This window comes from Tricharina praecox (assembly GCF_024521635.1).
Source record: "Tricharina praecox strain CBS 144465 chromosome Unknown BZA05scaffold_31, whole genome shotgun sequence".
Taxonomy (NCBI): Eukaryota; Fungi; Ascomycota; class Pezizomycetes; order Pezizales; family Pyronemataceae; genus Tricharina; species Tricharina praecox.
Window position 1 is genome coordinate 36,138 of NW_026250433.1, and position 14,385 is coordinate 50,522.

The window sequence follows — 14,385 nt, forward strand, 5'->3', positions numbered from 1 at the left end:
AGCAGGCTGAAAACTTATGGACTGATCTCTGACTCTGAGCTCAGCCTTCAGAGTCTCGACTCGAACTTTTGCAGAAGCAAAAGTCCAAACGTGGGCTAACTATAGGTACATGCGATCACAGGGCCACAGGCCCCACGTTGGATGTTCTGAGCTGCCTACTGCCAAGTGGTAATCTCCCTCGGGCTTTAACCACGTCTCGAGGAATGACATTCAATAGGTACCTACTTCTTAGGTAAACGATTCCAGAAGCCACAGCCGCCGCCACCACCACAACCACACGATGTCGCGGAAGACATCATGGGGCTTCCGGTCCTGTAGCCGCTCCGGAATCCGGATGGATGGATGGATGGTTGCCATGGTTCGACTCATTGATGTTTCACGTTGATGGACAGATACCTAGCGCAGACAACCGAGAGACGGGACCCGCGCGGCAATGAGGCGAAGAGACGAGGCATACCTACGGGAGCCAGTACCAGGGACCGCGGGAGTAGGGGACCGCGGGAGTATGGGTTCGCTAGAGTAGAGTATTTGTAGCGCTCTTTGCTGCCTCCGGCGGCGGACCTACCGCGGCTGGTCCGCTGTGGCTGTGGCTGTACTCTACAGTACATCAGGGTGTGGGCTGTACTCTACATCATTTACCTACTCTAGACCCAGCAGCGCCTGCTCCTTCGGCAGTGGGCGCTGAAGAGCTATCTACCGTACTCTACTTACCTGTCGAGGACGCCAGCCCCACTCCCTTCCATTCTTCCTCCTCTTCTTCTCTCAGCTGTCGTACTCCACCTGTCGAGAATGCCAGCCCCACTCCCTTCAGACTTCCATTCTTCCCCCCTCTTTCTTTCAGCTGGCGTTACTCGTTACAGCACATTCATGCTATGGATAGACGGTATCTACAGTAATAGTGGTAGTCTAGAGTACCATAGGTACTTCGTGAACCCAGAGCACGGTCCGTTGACACAGTACCGTACCGTACATACCATCGCAAACAATATCCGCCACCCTTGCTGTAATAGCCACGTTCAGTTACCTACTGCATTCGCACCGCCGGTCTGGTGGGCGGCTGGAGCTTGGATTGGTTTGCCCTAGTTAGTTAGGTACCTAGTGCTACGATGTGCAGGCGAAACGCAACGAGCGGCGAGCAGCGGGGCAAGGCGCACTTTGTTCAACGGAAGTTATCGATTAACAAGCCCTGAACAGTGAAGACGGCCACGATACATACTCTACAGTCGGAAGGTTCCATCACTATATCCAGCAAGTGCTAGGTAATCTACCATAGGTATGGAAGATTGGAGTGATGTGTGCACGCGGGCGCGGCGACACGGACACTCGGTCATTGAAATTGGGATGTATGTATGTAGTACTGGAAGTGTGCAACAGGCAGAGTTCTCGTTCAATTGACGGCCTAGATAACGTAGATATCGTATCGCATATATTCCCACCGTCCAACAACAATGACAACAATAACAACAACAACGACACCATAGTCCACCCGCCCGCCAGCCTCGAGAGAACAACAGCCCTCCACTTCCACTTCCGCTTCCGCCTTCCCGACCGACCGACCGCAGTCCTCCGACACAACAAAAAGAAAAGAAAAGAAACCCCCACCCCTCCCACGAGTATGTGACTCCCAGGAGGTGGAAGAAGAGGAGGTGGTGACGGTGGTGGTAGTAGGTGATGCTGCCGGCAAGGGCTGATCGAGAGCAGCGGCGAATTGAGGTTGATTCTTCAATGGCTATCGATTTGACAGTCGTTATAGAATCGAGCGACGTCGTGAACTACCAAAATTTGGTAGTCATACCTACTCGAAGAGTTCGAGTATATAGGTATTCCAGTTTTGGCTAGCGATGCGCAGTCAAATCGGCGTCGGAGAAACTCGCACTACCAAGTTGGTAGTTCGAGAATCGCACGAGCGCGCACTACCATGGTCATTAGTAGTGGGCTCGTTCATCTTCGCAGATCTGCGAAGTGTGTCGACGCTGTCGGACGCAACGACGGAGTGCGTCGACGGTACCACCGTGGTGGTGGGTGTTGCTAGGGGGGGGGCTTCGGGTTTCGAAGTCTGCGTGAAGAGGGGGGGAATTTTGGGCGGCGGAGAGCGCCATTTATCGCCTGGACGGGTGCGCGGAAATCGGCTCATTCCAGAGTGAGGGGTTTGTTGTTGCTACATACATACCGTACGCCGTACGTACCACCACACCGCATGACTGCGGCAAGAATGGGGCTGTATCACGTTTGCGGGGGTAGGTGGTTATGTGCCCCCCATCATACATACCACAGTCCAGGGAATACCATACTTGGCACTGCGCACAGTGTGTTATCTACAAATGTACCCATGCGCGGTCCTCACTTCCATCATCCATGATCACTTGCCGTGCGGGATCAAGGGCGAATCGGCGATAGCTTTTGCGCTCGTGATGTCCCAGCTACCTAGGTAGTTAGCTAGTTGACTGCTGGAGTCTGGAGTCTTGGATTTTATTTTTGAATGCAAAATGCTACATACTGGCTTCGGGACGGACCGTCTTTCGCGCCTGTGCCTGTGATCTCGGCGTACCAGTATGACATCGCCACATCCTGATAATGGAGAACATGAGTGCACGGTACATACTAGTACTGAAGTGGATGATGAGCTATATTGGCGAAGACAGAGAAGGGGACATGGGGAGGTAAACAGACGTCGTCTATATAATATACTCTACCTACACGAGGCTGGAGAATACCGTAGCGTGCTCACATTCACCACAACTCTCCGACCAGTGGGTCATGTTATTCACCACTTGACGTTGTCCTTCTTCGCCAATTCCTCGGCCCTATCGCAAAGCTTGGTACGGAACCCACACTTCACTGAGCCAGCCTACTCATGAGGTCGCTGCTCGCTTGCCCGGAGCCGGTCAGCTACTTGTCAAGTAGCAAAGTTTGCGATGAGGTTGAAGCATATACTTTCCCCGGGTTTTAAAGTGCGTTGGTGTCGTTGTTGGTGTTGGTTTTCAGAGCCCGTTGCGCGGTTACAGTCAATTCAACGGCATGACACCCCTGGATCAATTACTAGTAGCGGCTCCATCATGTCCCCGTATTAGTAGGCGACCTATGTATGACATAAGCTCGCCACGTCTCCGTCGTCCTCGCTCGCAGTCGACCACCCAACATCCAAAAGTACACAGCAACATGTACCTCACGATCCCGCAAACCCTCCTCTCCGTAGGTGTTCTCTTCCTCCTCGTGGCCATCCCCACGCATGCCCGCACCACCACCACCTCGCAAGAGCGAGCGCACTTCATGCGCGCAACACTGCACACGCTGCAAGGCCCATGCCCGCGGAACCCATTCACCGCGCTGATCGTGAACCACACGGCGTCGCCGGCGACAATCGTGTGCACGGGTAGCAACAGCGCATACGCCGACGGCTACCATCCCGTGATGCACGGCGAGATGGCCGCAATCATGAATTGCTCGCGCTTGCTAAGCTCCAGGGAGGCCTGGGCAGATTTGAGCATCTACACGGATGCTGAGAGTTGTCCTATGGTTGGTTTTGCTCGAGGGAGAGGGGGGAGGAGGAGGAGGCACGGCTGAACGCGGGGGTGCTGCTGCTGATGATGGTGATGGTGGGCTTACATACGACGATATGCAGTGCGCCGCCGCCATTCGCTGGGCTGGCATGAGAGAGTACATCTACGGCACGTCGGTGGCGACGCTGCTCGCCAATGGTAACTACCTATCTAGGCACTGGACGCGTGCCACCCCACCACTTCGGAGGAGGAGGAGGAGGAGCTGACGGACAATTCCCTGGTCCCAGGATGGCCACAGATCACGATCGATTCGGACGAGCTGTTTGCGCGGTCCACGATGTTGACGCCGCAGACAGAGTTGGTGTCCGATGTGCTGGCAAACGAGACGGATCCTATGTTTGCGTGGCAGTTTCGGCCCCAGGCTGAGTGTCCGAAGGGCTGTCACAGGGCCGGGACCGATTGCGTTCCGGTGGGCGGGGAGGACACTCCCGTGCCGAAGAAAGAACTGTAGCGTAGGTATGTATGATAGCATGTGTATATGTCTGGAGGATTTCTTTTCTGTTGGTTGGGGACTGACCAACAACTGAGCCATACTTTTGGGGGCCGTGCGGGTGCTGGTTGGGGGACCTCTTGAAATTTCTCCAGGTATCACCACACCCAAGTAATAGCAATGCATGCAGATGCGGCGAGGATGCCGACCCCACTACCTATATGAGTACCGTGTACTCAGTGTACCCCACAAATGACATTTATTCATAGGAAGCGGGGAAAAGTGATATCATATATGTTCTAGCCTGCCGGGCAAAATGTGTTTTTTATAAATAGACTGGCCCGGGGGGCAAAAGACTGGATATGCGATCTGACCGGACTGCCGAGTCAGAAAATATTCTGGACAGACCAGTCTCTGCACATACTTTTTAACCCGATAGACCGGCCTGCTGGGTGATTTTGGTCGCCTGGCCAGTCCACCGGGAATATTTTACGAGTAGACCAGCCTGCCGGAAATGATCTATGTGCATGTCTGTGGGCATCACATTTACGGCGATGGATTGAAGTATATCAGCAGTCAATAATGTACTATCGAGTCAACGCCCAAATCTTTACACAGACCTCATGTGAATCTACACGTTATTGTCCCCTCAGCCGTGCACCCTAGCCGTGCACCCTTTTTCTCTTACTCAACACCCGTCCAATGTCTTCCTTAGCTATTCCCTTGTAGGCTCAGCCCCCCCCCCCCCCGAATACACATACCGCCACAGAAGACCGTCGTTATGTTGCCAGTACGCCGCGCCCGTTTCTGGCTGGATGCTGTTTGGGCACCTAGGAGGAGACTGCGGCGGCTAGTTGTGGGTGCTGGTAAAACAGCGGCGACTCGTGGACTGTTCTCAGTTCTGGCAATCATTACTTGAAAGTTCGGCAGAGGCATCTGTAGCTTCTGCTATCGCAGTAATGACGGTGATATGTAAAGGCATGTATGATGCTTGAAGATGTGAAGCCGAATATCAAATGTGTCAAACCTGATATTTGTCGATTCATGGTGGCAAGAGGAACAGCTCTTTCATAGTAGCAAGAAAAAGATTTTTTCTAATGGCACCACAGAAGGTTTTAGTTACCGAGTAGCGCCGGGAACCTGCGAGCAGACTGGCCTCCTCACAAATATGCGGGCAGACCAGTCTACTCGCAAAAACGTTTCCCCACTGTTCGGTCACTTCGTATGTCCAGTCACTTCGTCTGGGGGCCGGTCACTTGGTCTGGTGGCCGGTCCATTTTTAAAATACTAGTTTTTCCCGGCAGGCTAGAACATATATATACCAAGCAGAACCACAAATCCAACAATCAGGCACTTTTCCGTCGTGAAACTGGTGGTGCCGAATAAGCCTTGAACTCGTCGTGAATCTTGGGTCAGTTCGATTGGTCTTCGGCGAACGCCTCCGCGCTCGAAATCAAGAACCCTTACCACGCTCTCGTTTCTGGTTCGGCCACATAATACATATTCCTGTCTCAAGAATGTGCACAGTGCAGTGTGATGCCAAGATACATGATTACCGTACATACATGCGGCCAAGGGGCTCCCTGCCCGTTGTGCCCCGCATCTCGCACATGCTCCAGGGTAGATTACTTTCAAGAACATATTCTAAGTGTAGGGGTAGCTAGAGCGATAACTAATCGGTTGGACGGGAAGTGCTTACTACCAGATACCCTACATACTCCAGGCAGCTGTTGGTAGGCACTCTATGGCGAGTCCTCGTAAGGAAGGTGGGCCGAAGAATGTCCGGGGATTAGAGAGCTCGAGCGTGAGTGATGTGGGGGGGTGGGGAGGGGGAAAAGAGGATAAAAGCCCTCCACAGGTCCCCACTCCTTCCTTTCCTCTTCACGCAACCTTTGATCCCCCTCAAAGCTGATATATTTTCCCTTGGTGCCTGGGGAGACCCCACTCCCCGGCTGTCGAACCTTTTATGTTGTGTCCGAAAGGTTCAATGGAGTCACCAAAGCTACCCCGAGTCTGCTGCTGGACTACCACCATGTGGAACGACACAGACCCGAACGATGTCTCCCGCCCCGCTGCGGGGGATTCAGCACAGGGCTACATCCGTGGCCCGACCCCACTGCTGCTTCGAACTCATCGGAGCGATAAGATACCGTACGCCTGCCGCCCTCATCGGCATGATACGTATTTCAATAAACAATGGACATTGGACAATGGACAATGAACAGTCAAATGCCCTAACCCGGCATGATCGGTCAATTAAAAAATCAACCCCGCCGCTGCCCACTCTCAGCTCTCGCCGGCAGCACCCTCACACCCATCACAAAAAAAATCTCCTTCTTTTCTCTTTTTCTTTTCTCGTCGAAAGTCGGCAGTACTAATGGGCAGGCTTGGAGGAGGGAGTCGGAGGAAGGCGTTCTGCAGGAGGGATTTTTGTTCAGTTTAGTCATCAGGAATGCGGAGTCGACGCCGTATGGAATAAGAGTCTCTGTTGTGGAAATCGTCGCGTGCCTCAATTGTAGAAGTCAAAAGCAGTGAAAGACCAACCCGAAACTAAACCTTTGCTTCCTATCAGAGCATTCCGTCTCATTCGGCATTTTCTAGTACCCGTAAGATCTAAACCAATCCCCTCTCGCCGATCGACGAGAACGTTACCATCGCCAACATCAACGTCAGAAGAAACATTTACACCTCGATACCCCCCCCCCCCCCCACCCCAGTGACCCCAACCCCGCCAACACCAAATTAAATTCCCTCACCACGTACATACACGATACTGCAAAACAAATCTATCCCGCTTGCCCCCTCACTCCAAATCGCCAACCGCAGTGCACTCACTACGCATGCCGTGTGGCCCTTTTCGCTCTCGGGCTCGCTCTCTCTGGCGCCTCCACTGCCTCGGGGACTACCATAACCCCACCCAGCTCCACCGGCTTCCCGTAGTGCAGCGTCTGCTCCGCGCGACCGCCACCACCCGCCCTCCGCCGCCGCCGCCGCCGGAGGAGCCAGAAAAGCACAAAGAGGAGTAGCGCGACGCCCACGCATCCGGCGATCGTCACGCCGACAACCGTAGCGGTTGTTGGGGCGGCCGCGGACGGTGGATCGTTCCGGCCCCCGCTCCCGCCGCCCCCGATTATCCCGCCGTCGCCGAGGTCACTGCTCGATGGAATGGGTACCACGAACGTGTTGGTCCCTGACGGCCTAAACGTCGAAAACGGTACCTCCACCACCACCACCGATGGCGTGCCTGTGGCCCTGGAAGACGTGAACACCCCGACGCTAGTGACCACGTCCGTCGCCGTTCGAGTGATGCGAGATGTAGAGGTGAATATCTCGCCGTCGACGGGAGCGGGGCCGTTGTCGCACGTAGACGTCGACGAACAATGCTGCGTGAGCATGCAGCATATCGATCCACAGTCGATTGGACAGTTCTGCGGGTTTCTTCCGAGGAGCAATCGATGTCGTGGTAATGTACTAGTAGCCATGGGATCCATTCGGCGCGGGAGGGGGGGGGTGGGGGGGATCAGAGATCACAGTCTGCGCATGAATGGCCCCTTATGTACTCTACTCTACCCCGACCTTACATGCGCAGGCCAGCGAAGTACACGTTAAATCCCAGTGGCTGGTAGTTACATATGTGCTATAGCTAAATATGAAGAAAAGCAAATATACATACGGGCCTATTTTTCGGCAGCGTCAGCCAACCGGAACTGTCCTGTCCAGAGCGCCACAGAATCACAGCATATCACGGTAGAGTATATCACGGCTCATCACATGACTCGCCCGGCGGCTGTGGCTCAGCTGAAATTCACCCAGGTCTGACATATCAATGCGTCCGTTTCTACATATCCTCCCGTATACACGAACTCCAATTTCTAATACTCAAGGCTTGTCCGCCGGTCCACCGGCTTTCCACCCACCTCTGTCCGTTCATTCTGGCCCCGGTACCCCTCGGGAGCCTGCCGCCCCATCTTCCAGTCCTGATCCATCTGTATATCGTCTTACTTCGGGTGTAGGGGGACCTAGGTTGCTCGCCGTATGTTTTGCTTCCTCCCTTCCCTCGATGATGAAGTTCATCGTAGGGACTCTCGCCTCCACAGCCGTGGCCCGTGGCAGCGTAAGACGCGTCACGTGATACTACCGAGTGATATGTAACTAGTGCTGCCTCCGTCACGCCAAAAACAAAAACAAAAACCATCACCACCCCCGGTGGGTAGCTTGGAAACCCCAAAAGTTGAATACAAAGGTCTTTCACCCAGGTTGAACCCGGAGCTTTCCCCCAGCCCCCCTCGCCGATTGCATGGCCTAGTATACCACTAGACCACGCGGGTGTTTTTTCCGTGCTGGAAACTTGAATTCGATGCCCATAAAATGGTCGGTGCCCCCGCGACAGATAAGGTGCGCCACAACGCTTTCTGCGTTGAGCGAGCGAACAACTTCATGCCGTGTGCTTTGAATGGATTTGATGCGACGTCTTTATGCGTTTGAACGAACGATGAAGACAGCGCGGTAATCACGGCGACCCTTTTAGAGCTACTTAGGGCCTATTTATAGCCTATTGATCCACAATCGATCAGACAATTCTGTGCCTCTCTTAACTATTATCTTCCGGATACGCAGCATCACTCGTCTCTCGAGTGACTGTCTATGCGCCGTTTTCTGCGTGGGGACGTCAGAGCCCACCGCTCTGCACCGTTAAATACTGGCCGTAATTCAGCGGGTTGGGGTGCAGATGTGGGGGTAAGGGGCTGGGCTCGGCGATACTAGGTATATACATCCTCCTGGCTACGATGCGTAACTTTCTGGCCATCGACTCGAGGGGCCAAACGTTGTAGTGCCATAGCTTCATCTACCACTACGTATTCGCGGGGATGTACTATAGAGCTCTGACCACACGTAATGTTTCGAGAGTTTCAAAACGGAACTGTCGGCGAGGAAACCTACATATCTCATCTGTCCCAGGAATACAGTACTACCTACCTAACCTAGTACTTGTCGGTCTAAGTCACAGTGCTGCATTTATGGAAGTTTATCATCCGTACCAAAACTGTATGTACGCATTTCGAATTTAACCATAAACTTTATATTCTTAGCCACCCACCTGTGTCGAGGCATAGCAATGGCCTGCGTAGTCGGTGATCTCAGTACTCGCCAAAGTGCGTACTCCTGTAATAGATGGCGTATTACTACGGTACTTCATGGATTTGATTCATGTACATGCGTAGTCTACATCAGAAACTATCGTATGTAGCTGTTGCTTGACAGCACGACCGTCCTAGATATATCATAGTTGCCCCCTTCACTCCCTTGTATGTAGGTATATATTACCAGCTCCTGAGCTCTCCTGTAGTATCCGACTATTCTTCCGCTTCCTCGTCCTCCTAAGAAGTATTCATTCTTCCCCTGCCTCAGCTCCTCCTCTGCATCCCCGCCATCCACATCCTCATCTTGGCCACCCTCGTCCTCGCTATCTTCACCATACCTAGGTGTCTAGCCACCATCGTCCACCACCGTCCACCCGCCATTTCAATCCGCAAGGAACAGCCTGGCGTCAAAACGGAGCTCGGAGCTCACGCCGTTGCCGCCAGAGCCGCTGTCACTGTCACTGTCACTGTCACTGTCACAATCACCGTCCAGAACCGACTTGAGCGGCTAGCCACGCATGCCTTAGCCCTACATCGGGGCAGGGCATTTGCAGAATTCTGCTGCGGCTTGTACAACACAATACATATTCCGGTTACTTAGTTCGGGAGGGCCACAGCCCGTGCGTGCCGGATCTGGTCGGTCGGTCGGTCGGTCGGTCAGTCGGTCGATGCCTCGGTTGGCAGTTAGCGGCTGGCGGAAACATTCGGCCTGTTGCGGTCTCTTACATTACAATCAGAACCGCCAGCGGGCCCTCCCACTCTCACGCCCTCCCGCAGCCATCCGCGCCCATCCACGAGAGGCTCGCTAACTAACGCGCGCCTGCGGTAATCCGGCGGCGGCGGCGGGAAAGCGGCCGCGCCCCGCAGCAGCTTAATTAGCGCAGCCGATGGTATTAGTCGTAGTATCCGCGCGCCGGCCGAAAGCGCAATCCGCCGTCACGGGCATCGCGGCATCGCGAGCGGCGGACTCCCAGTTCCGTATGCAGCCTCCGTGACTTCGTCCTTGTCGCCATACTCCCGCGCACCCTGGCAGCGGCGGATACGGATACGCATTCGTGGACGATCATAAGATCTCACTCTCGTATATGCCGAGATAAGAACGCTTGGAGCAACAGTAAAAGCGTCCGGAGCAATCACCGTGTGTACAAGTTTCTGGGAATCCCGCGTCGCGCCGCGGCAAATGCGCGAGCAGGCCCCGAGTCCCCGATTGGCGGTCAAGCTCGAGTGAGCAGTAATGAATTATGACCTCCGCCGTGCCCGACCCGTTGCGCGCGAGCAGTCAAAACTACACGGCGCATGCCGTCTCTACTATAGGGATTCCTCCCCCCTCTCCTCTGACCCTAGTAGGTGGGCAAGACCGGTACCCGTCCATATCTATTGCCTCCTCGCCTCCTCGCCTCCAATTAGAGCCTTGGAGCTTTGGAGCCTTGCATTGTGCACCGTCAGGCGGGCCGCCGAACACGCGAACACAGTACACTCGAACCGTCGCTCGAACACTGTGAGCGCACGACAGCCCGCACCCACCCACCCACCCAGATCCACACGGATCCACACGGATCCGTGCGGAGTCGTAAGGAGCCATGCTGAAGACATGCTGACGCCTGAAACCCGAAGCACCCCCGAGTCCCGAACCAAGCACCTACTCGGGCCCGTTTAAGGCAACCAGCTAGCCGAATACCCACCGTCATGTAAATCACGGCGTCCGGGGGGCCGCTAGAGCGTAGAGGCCAGATTGTACATGTCCCCACTGCATCGTGGTAGAGGGAATTCCTTCATACGGATCCCCACCTCGTCGTTACTCGACGTTACTCTGCTGGGGGGCTGAGGTGCGGGCTAGAAGGAGACCCACCTAGCTATGACACCTATTACGAATACTTCCAACTCATAACTCACAAATCCTCTATACCTGAGGGAAAATGTATGATATGTATGATATGTATCATACGTCTGAAACTTCTGCCCATATGATGTACCAATCGCATTCCGCGGCGTGCGTGCGTACTGCTGTGCGGCTGAGTCGTGTGGGAATCGAGAATTGAGGAACACACATGCTATCATACATGTGATGAAAACAAATGAATGCAAGTAGTAATGCCGTCTCGGTAACGAAATGTGCACTGCAGAGTGCGCTGATCCCGCTCGTTAACGCGCATCTTTGGTGTAGGTACTCTACTTACTTACATACGAGCACCACTGTTTTCCCCAAGAAACGTACATACCAGTACCTTCTCCCAGAGTACTCTACAAGACGCCATCGCAATCGATTGCTGTTACCCCCTTCATCACAACAACAAGAAGAATTATACAATACGATTCCAGCGGTTGATGGAACAAAATCAAAACTCCATTTGCTCTGTAAAAACAACCCCAAGTACCAACCAACCAACCAACCAACCAACCTCACACGGACCCGCAACACAACCAAGATGAATCCCTAATGAGAAGAAGAAAAAAAAGGGCGAAAAGTATAGAAAAGCAAAAGCAAAGAGGCAAAGAAACCCCCGTTGAAAACTTAGCATGTGGAATGAAAAGCGTGGGTAACAAAACCAGGAGAGCAAGTACTTGTGAGAGATCGCAAGACAAATCAAACAAGAAAAAACAACCGTCAATCCCCAAAGTAAAGAATTAGAAAGACAACCCAGAAGAAAAGGAGAATGGTAGAAAGAAACAAAAAGGGAAACAAAAAGGGAAACAAAAAAACATATACAAGCTACAATAAAGTAGCAGATGCCGCTCGATCAGACCAGCGGAGAAAACATCAGTCATTCTCGTTCCCCCCGTCTACCCAGTTTCTTGTCGATTCCCCTGCTCTAGGTACATCCCTCATACAAGTCGTCCAACTCAAAAAGAGTCATTGATACCAGAGCACACGGCAACCTCTCACCAGGTCCGGTGCCCTAACCGTCACATGTCAACGCCATTGTGGTAGATACCACGAATGACACGAGCAGGGTTACCAGCAACGACGGTGAAAGGCGGGACGTCCTGTGCGGATTGCATGTCAGTTAATTGTTACTCTTGACGGGGTCGGAAGCGGATGTGACTAACCCGTGTGACCACACTTCCAGCTCCGACGACACTTCCTTTTCCGATCGTGATGCCACCCCTGAGAGCAAGCGCCACATTAGCATACATTCCGCCACATCATTGCCCGCAATAAGAGGCTAACTCACAATACGATGACATTTCCTCCCAACCAACAGTCTTCCTCGATCAGAACCGGCTTGGCCATCTCTGGTCCCCGGGCTCCATTGCGTTTCCGCGGGTCGATGGGGTGGGTCGCAGCGTAGATGCTGACACCGGGCGACAGGATCGTGCGCGCTTTGATGGTCACGTTGCAGCTGTCCAGGATCGTACATCCAAACTCGATGTAAACGTTCTTTCCCAGACGAATGTTGTAGCCGTAGCTGCACGTGAACGGAGCGTCCACAGTGACATCTACGATATCACTCTGGTATCCATTGTCCGTGACGTAGGTGATGGCACCAGGTGTTCCAGGGGCAGCCCCAGTGCTCACCACCTCCCACTTATTTCCCGGTCGCAGAATATCGAGGAGCATTCTGCCCTTCTCGCCCTCCGACACTTGGCTGTTTGGGTTCGACGCGATATTATTGTATCTCCAGCAAGCCGCCTTGCAGGCCTCACGTTCGGCGACCAGCTCGGGCGAGCTAGCGTGGTACAACTCCGAGTTGATCATCTTCTCCTTCTCCGACCTCGGACGAACCATCGCGCCGGATGCCGCAGTCAATGCTTGGTGCGAGGAAAACGACACACGACGATCCGAACCGCCCATCGTAGGACTAGCAGCTACGTTGGGATTGACGTTTGGGGTGCTGTTGTTGTTGTTACTGCTGCTGCTGTTGTTGTTTCCATTCTCGTGTTGTGGGGTAGATGCGGAAGGCGTAGGACCGTTATCGCCGCGTAGAGGCAAGTAGGCGTGGTTCGCAGACCGTGGAGACATGCCGTCTTGCGTCGGTGTTGCGTTTCGACCGCCAGAGAGCTCATCAGCGCGCGCGTGGTAAGGACGGTCCTCCATTCCCATCCGATGGGAAGCGCTCGTGGGCGTCGAGACGGGGATGGTATGTGTGTGGATTGGGGAGTCCACCATGGGTTGATCTTCCTTCGACTGAATATATGGTGGTCCGGTAACAACTGAGGGAGGTATCTGCTTGCCCGGGGGCTTCTGCCAACTGACTTTACCTGAATAACCTTCACAAACGAAACCTCCACGTTTGCAATTAGTACCTATTGAAAATGTCAGTAGATGTAGTTGACACCCAGCTTAGATCGACAGTAAATAAGAACAAACACGGGATAGCAGTCTATAAAGGAAAGAAGTGAAGGGCTGGATCAAGGGCTGAGAGAGTGTGTCCGTGCATTGTTGGTGGCGGTGGTGGTTGCGGGATGGGGAGGGGGTAAGACAGCAAGGTACAGGATGATAAGGCGTTGGGAAGCGATCGACAATGAAATAGCCGCCAGAATTGCTCGCGCCGACCACAACAACGAAGGGGGGAGGGGGGAGGGGGCGTATGATGGCTAGCTAACGAGATACCGTAATGACACGGCGGAAAGACACGACCGATTTTTTTTATTTTTTTTGCAACTCATGCAAAGCGGAGGAAGAGCGGATTAAGAATGAAAAAGAAAAGAAAGAGCAAAAAGCAGTAAAAAAAATATTCTATTTGGCTAAAGGAATGGAGGGGAGGGGAACTGACATTCTGGCTTGCCTTCATCACACTTCTTCTTCCGTCGGCGGCAGGTGATACAGCCAGTTTTGGTTCGGTTGCTGAACACTCTCTTTCTTCGCTTCGGATCCACACGCACACCGGTTATAGGGTCCATCTGTAGGCTCTGTGGATGTGGGGATGTCTCTTCCATGGTGTTCCCTCGCACACTCCTATCCCCGTCTTCGGACATTGCGTCCATGCGATGTAGACCGTGCTCGGGCATTGGCATCGGCCCCATTGCCGCCTCGTGGGCAGCCAGATGATGATGCTGGGTCTGCGTCACAGGACTCACGGATCGCTTCCTCTTCTGGCCGGCCAAATCCGATCCGAGTGCTTGCCATGGATCGTCAGCGGTAGGCGGCGGCATGCGCGGAGAATTGGACCGAGAGCGGTCGTGATGGGCGTATCCGTTTCCGTTTCCGTTGACGGGCGTTTGAGGGTTAGTGCTGGCGTTGGGAGCGCTGGTGTTCGGGGTGGAGCTGGTGTTCGGAGCGCTGGGGGTCGGAGCACTGCTTTGGTTCGGAGTG

At 53.7% G+C, this 14,385-nt stretch overlaps 3 protein-coding genes across 3 annotated transcripts; 1 reads left to right on the forward strand and 2 right to left on the reverse strand.

Moving 5' to 3' along the window:
* The first annotated feature begins 2,654 nt into the window (after positions 1-2,654).
* BZA05DRAFT_409875 (cytidine deaminase-like protein) lies at positions 2,655-4,262 on the forward strand. Its single transcript, XM_051484838.1, has 3 exons — positions 2,655-3,516; positions 3,623-3,698; positions 3,788-4,262. The coding sequence occupies exons 1-3, from the start codon at positions 3,019-3,021 to the stop codon at positions 4,009-4,011; spliced, it is 798 nt and encodes a 265-aa protein (XP_051335738.1). The 5' UTR covers positions 2,655-3,018; the 3' UTR covers positions 4,012-4,262.
* A 2,439-nt stretch (positions 4,263-6,701) lies between these two features.
* Positions 6,702-7,876, reverse strand: BZA05DRAFT_175222 (uncharacterized protein). Its single transcript, XM_051479244.1, has one exon. It carries the CDS (start codon positions 7,479-7,481, stop codon positions 6,825-6,827), a length of 657 nt encoding a protein of 218 aa, XP_051335739.1. The 5' UTR covers positions 7,482-7,876; the 3' UTR covers positions 6,702-6,824.
* Positions 7,877-12,035: 4,159 nt separating this feature from the next.
* On the reverse strand, positions 12,036-13,973 carry BZA05DRAFT_343185 (uncharacterized protein; the record flags this gene model as incomplete). Its single annotated transcript, XM_051481073.1, has 4 exons — positions 12,036-12,116; positions 12,180-12,237; positions 12,305-13,376; positions 13,847-13,973. The coding sequence occupies 4 exons, from the start codon at positions 13,971-13,973 to the stop codon at positions 12,036-12,038; spliced, it is 1,338 nt and encodes a 445-aa protein (XP_051335740.1).
* Between the last annotated feature and the right edge of the window lie 412 nt (positions 13,974-14,385).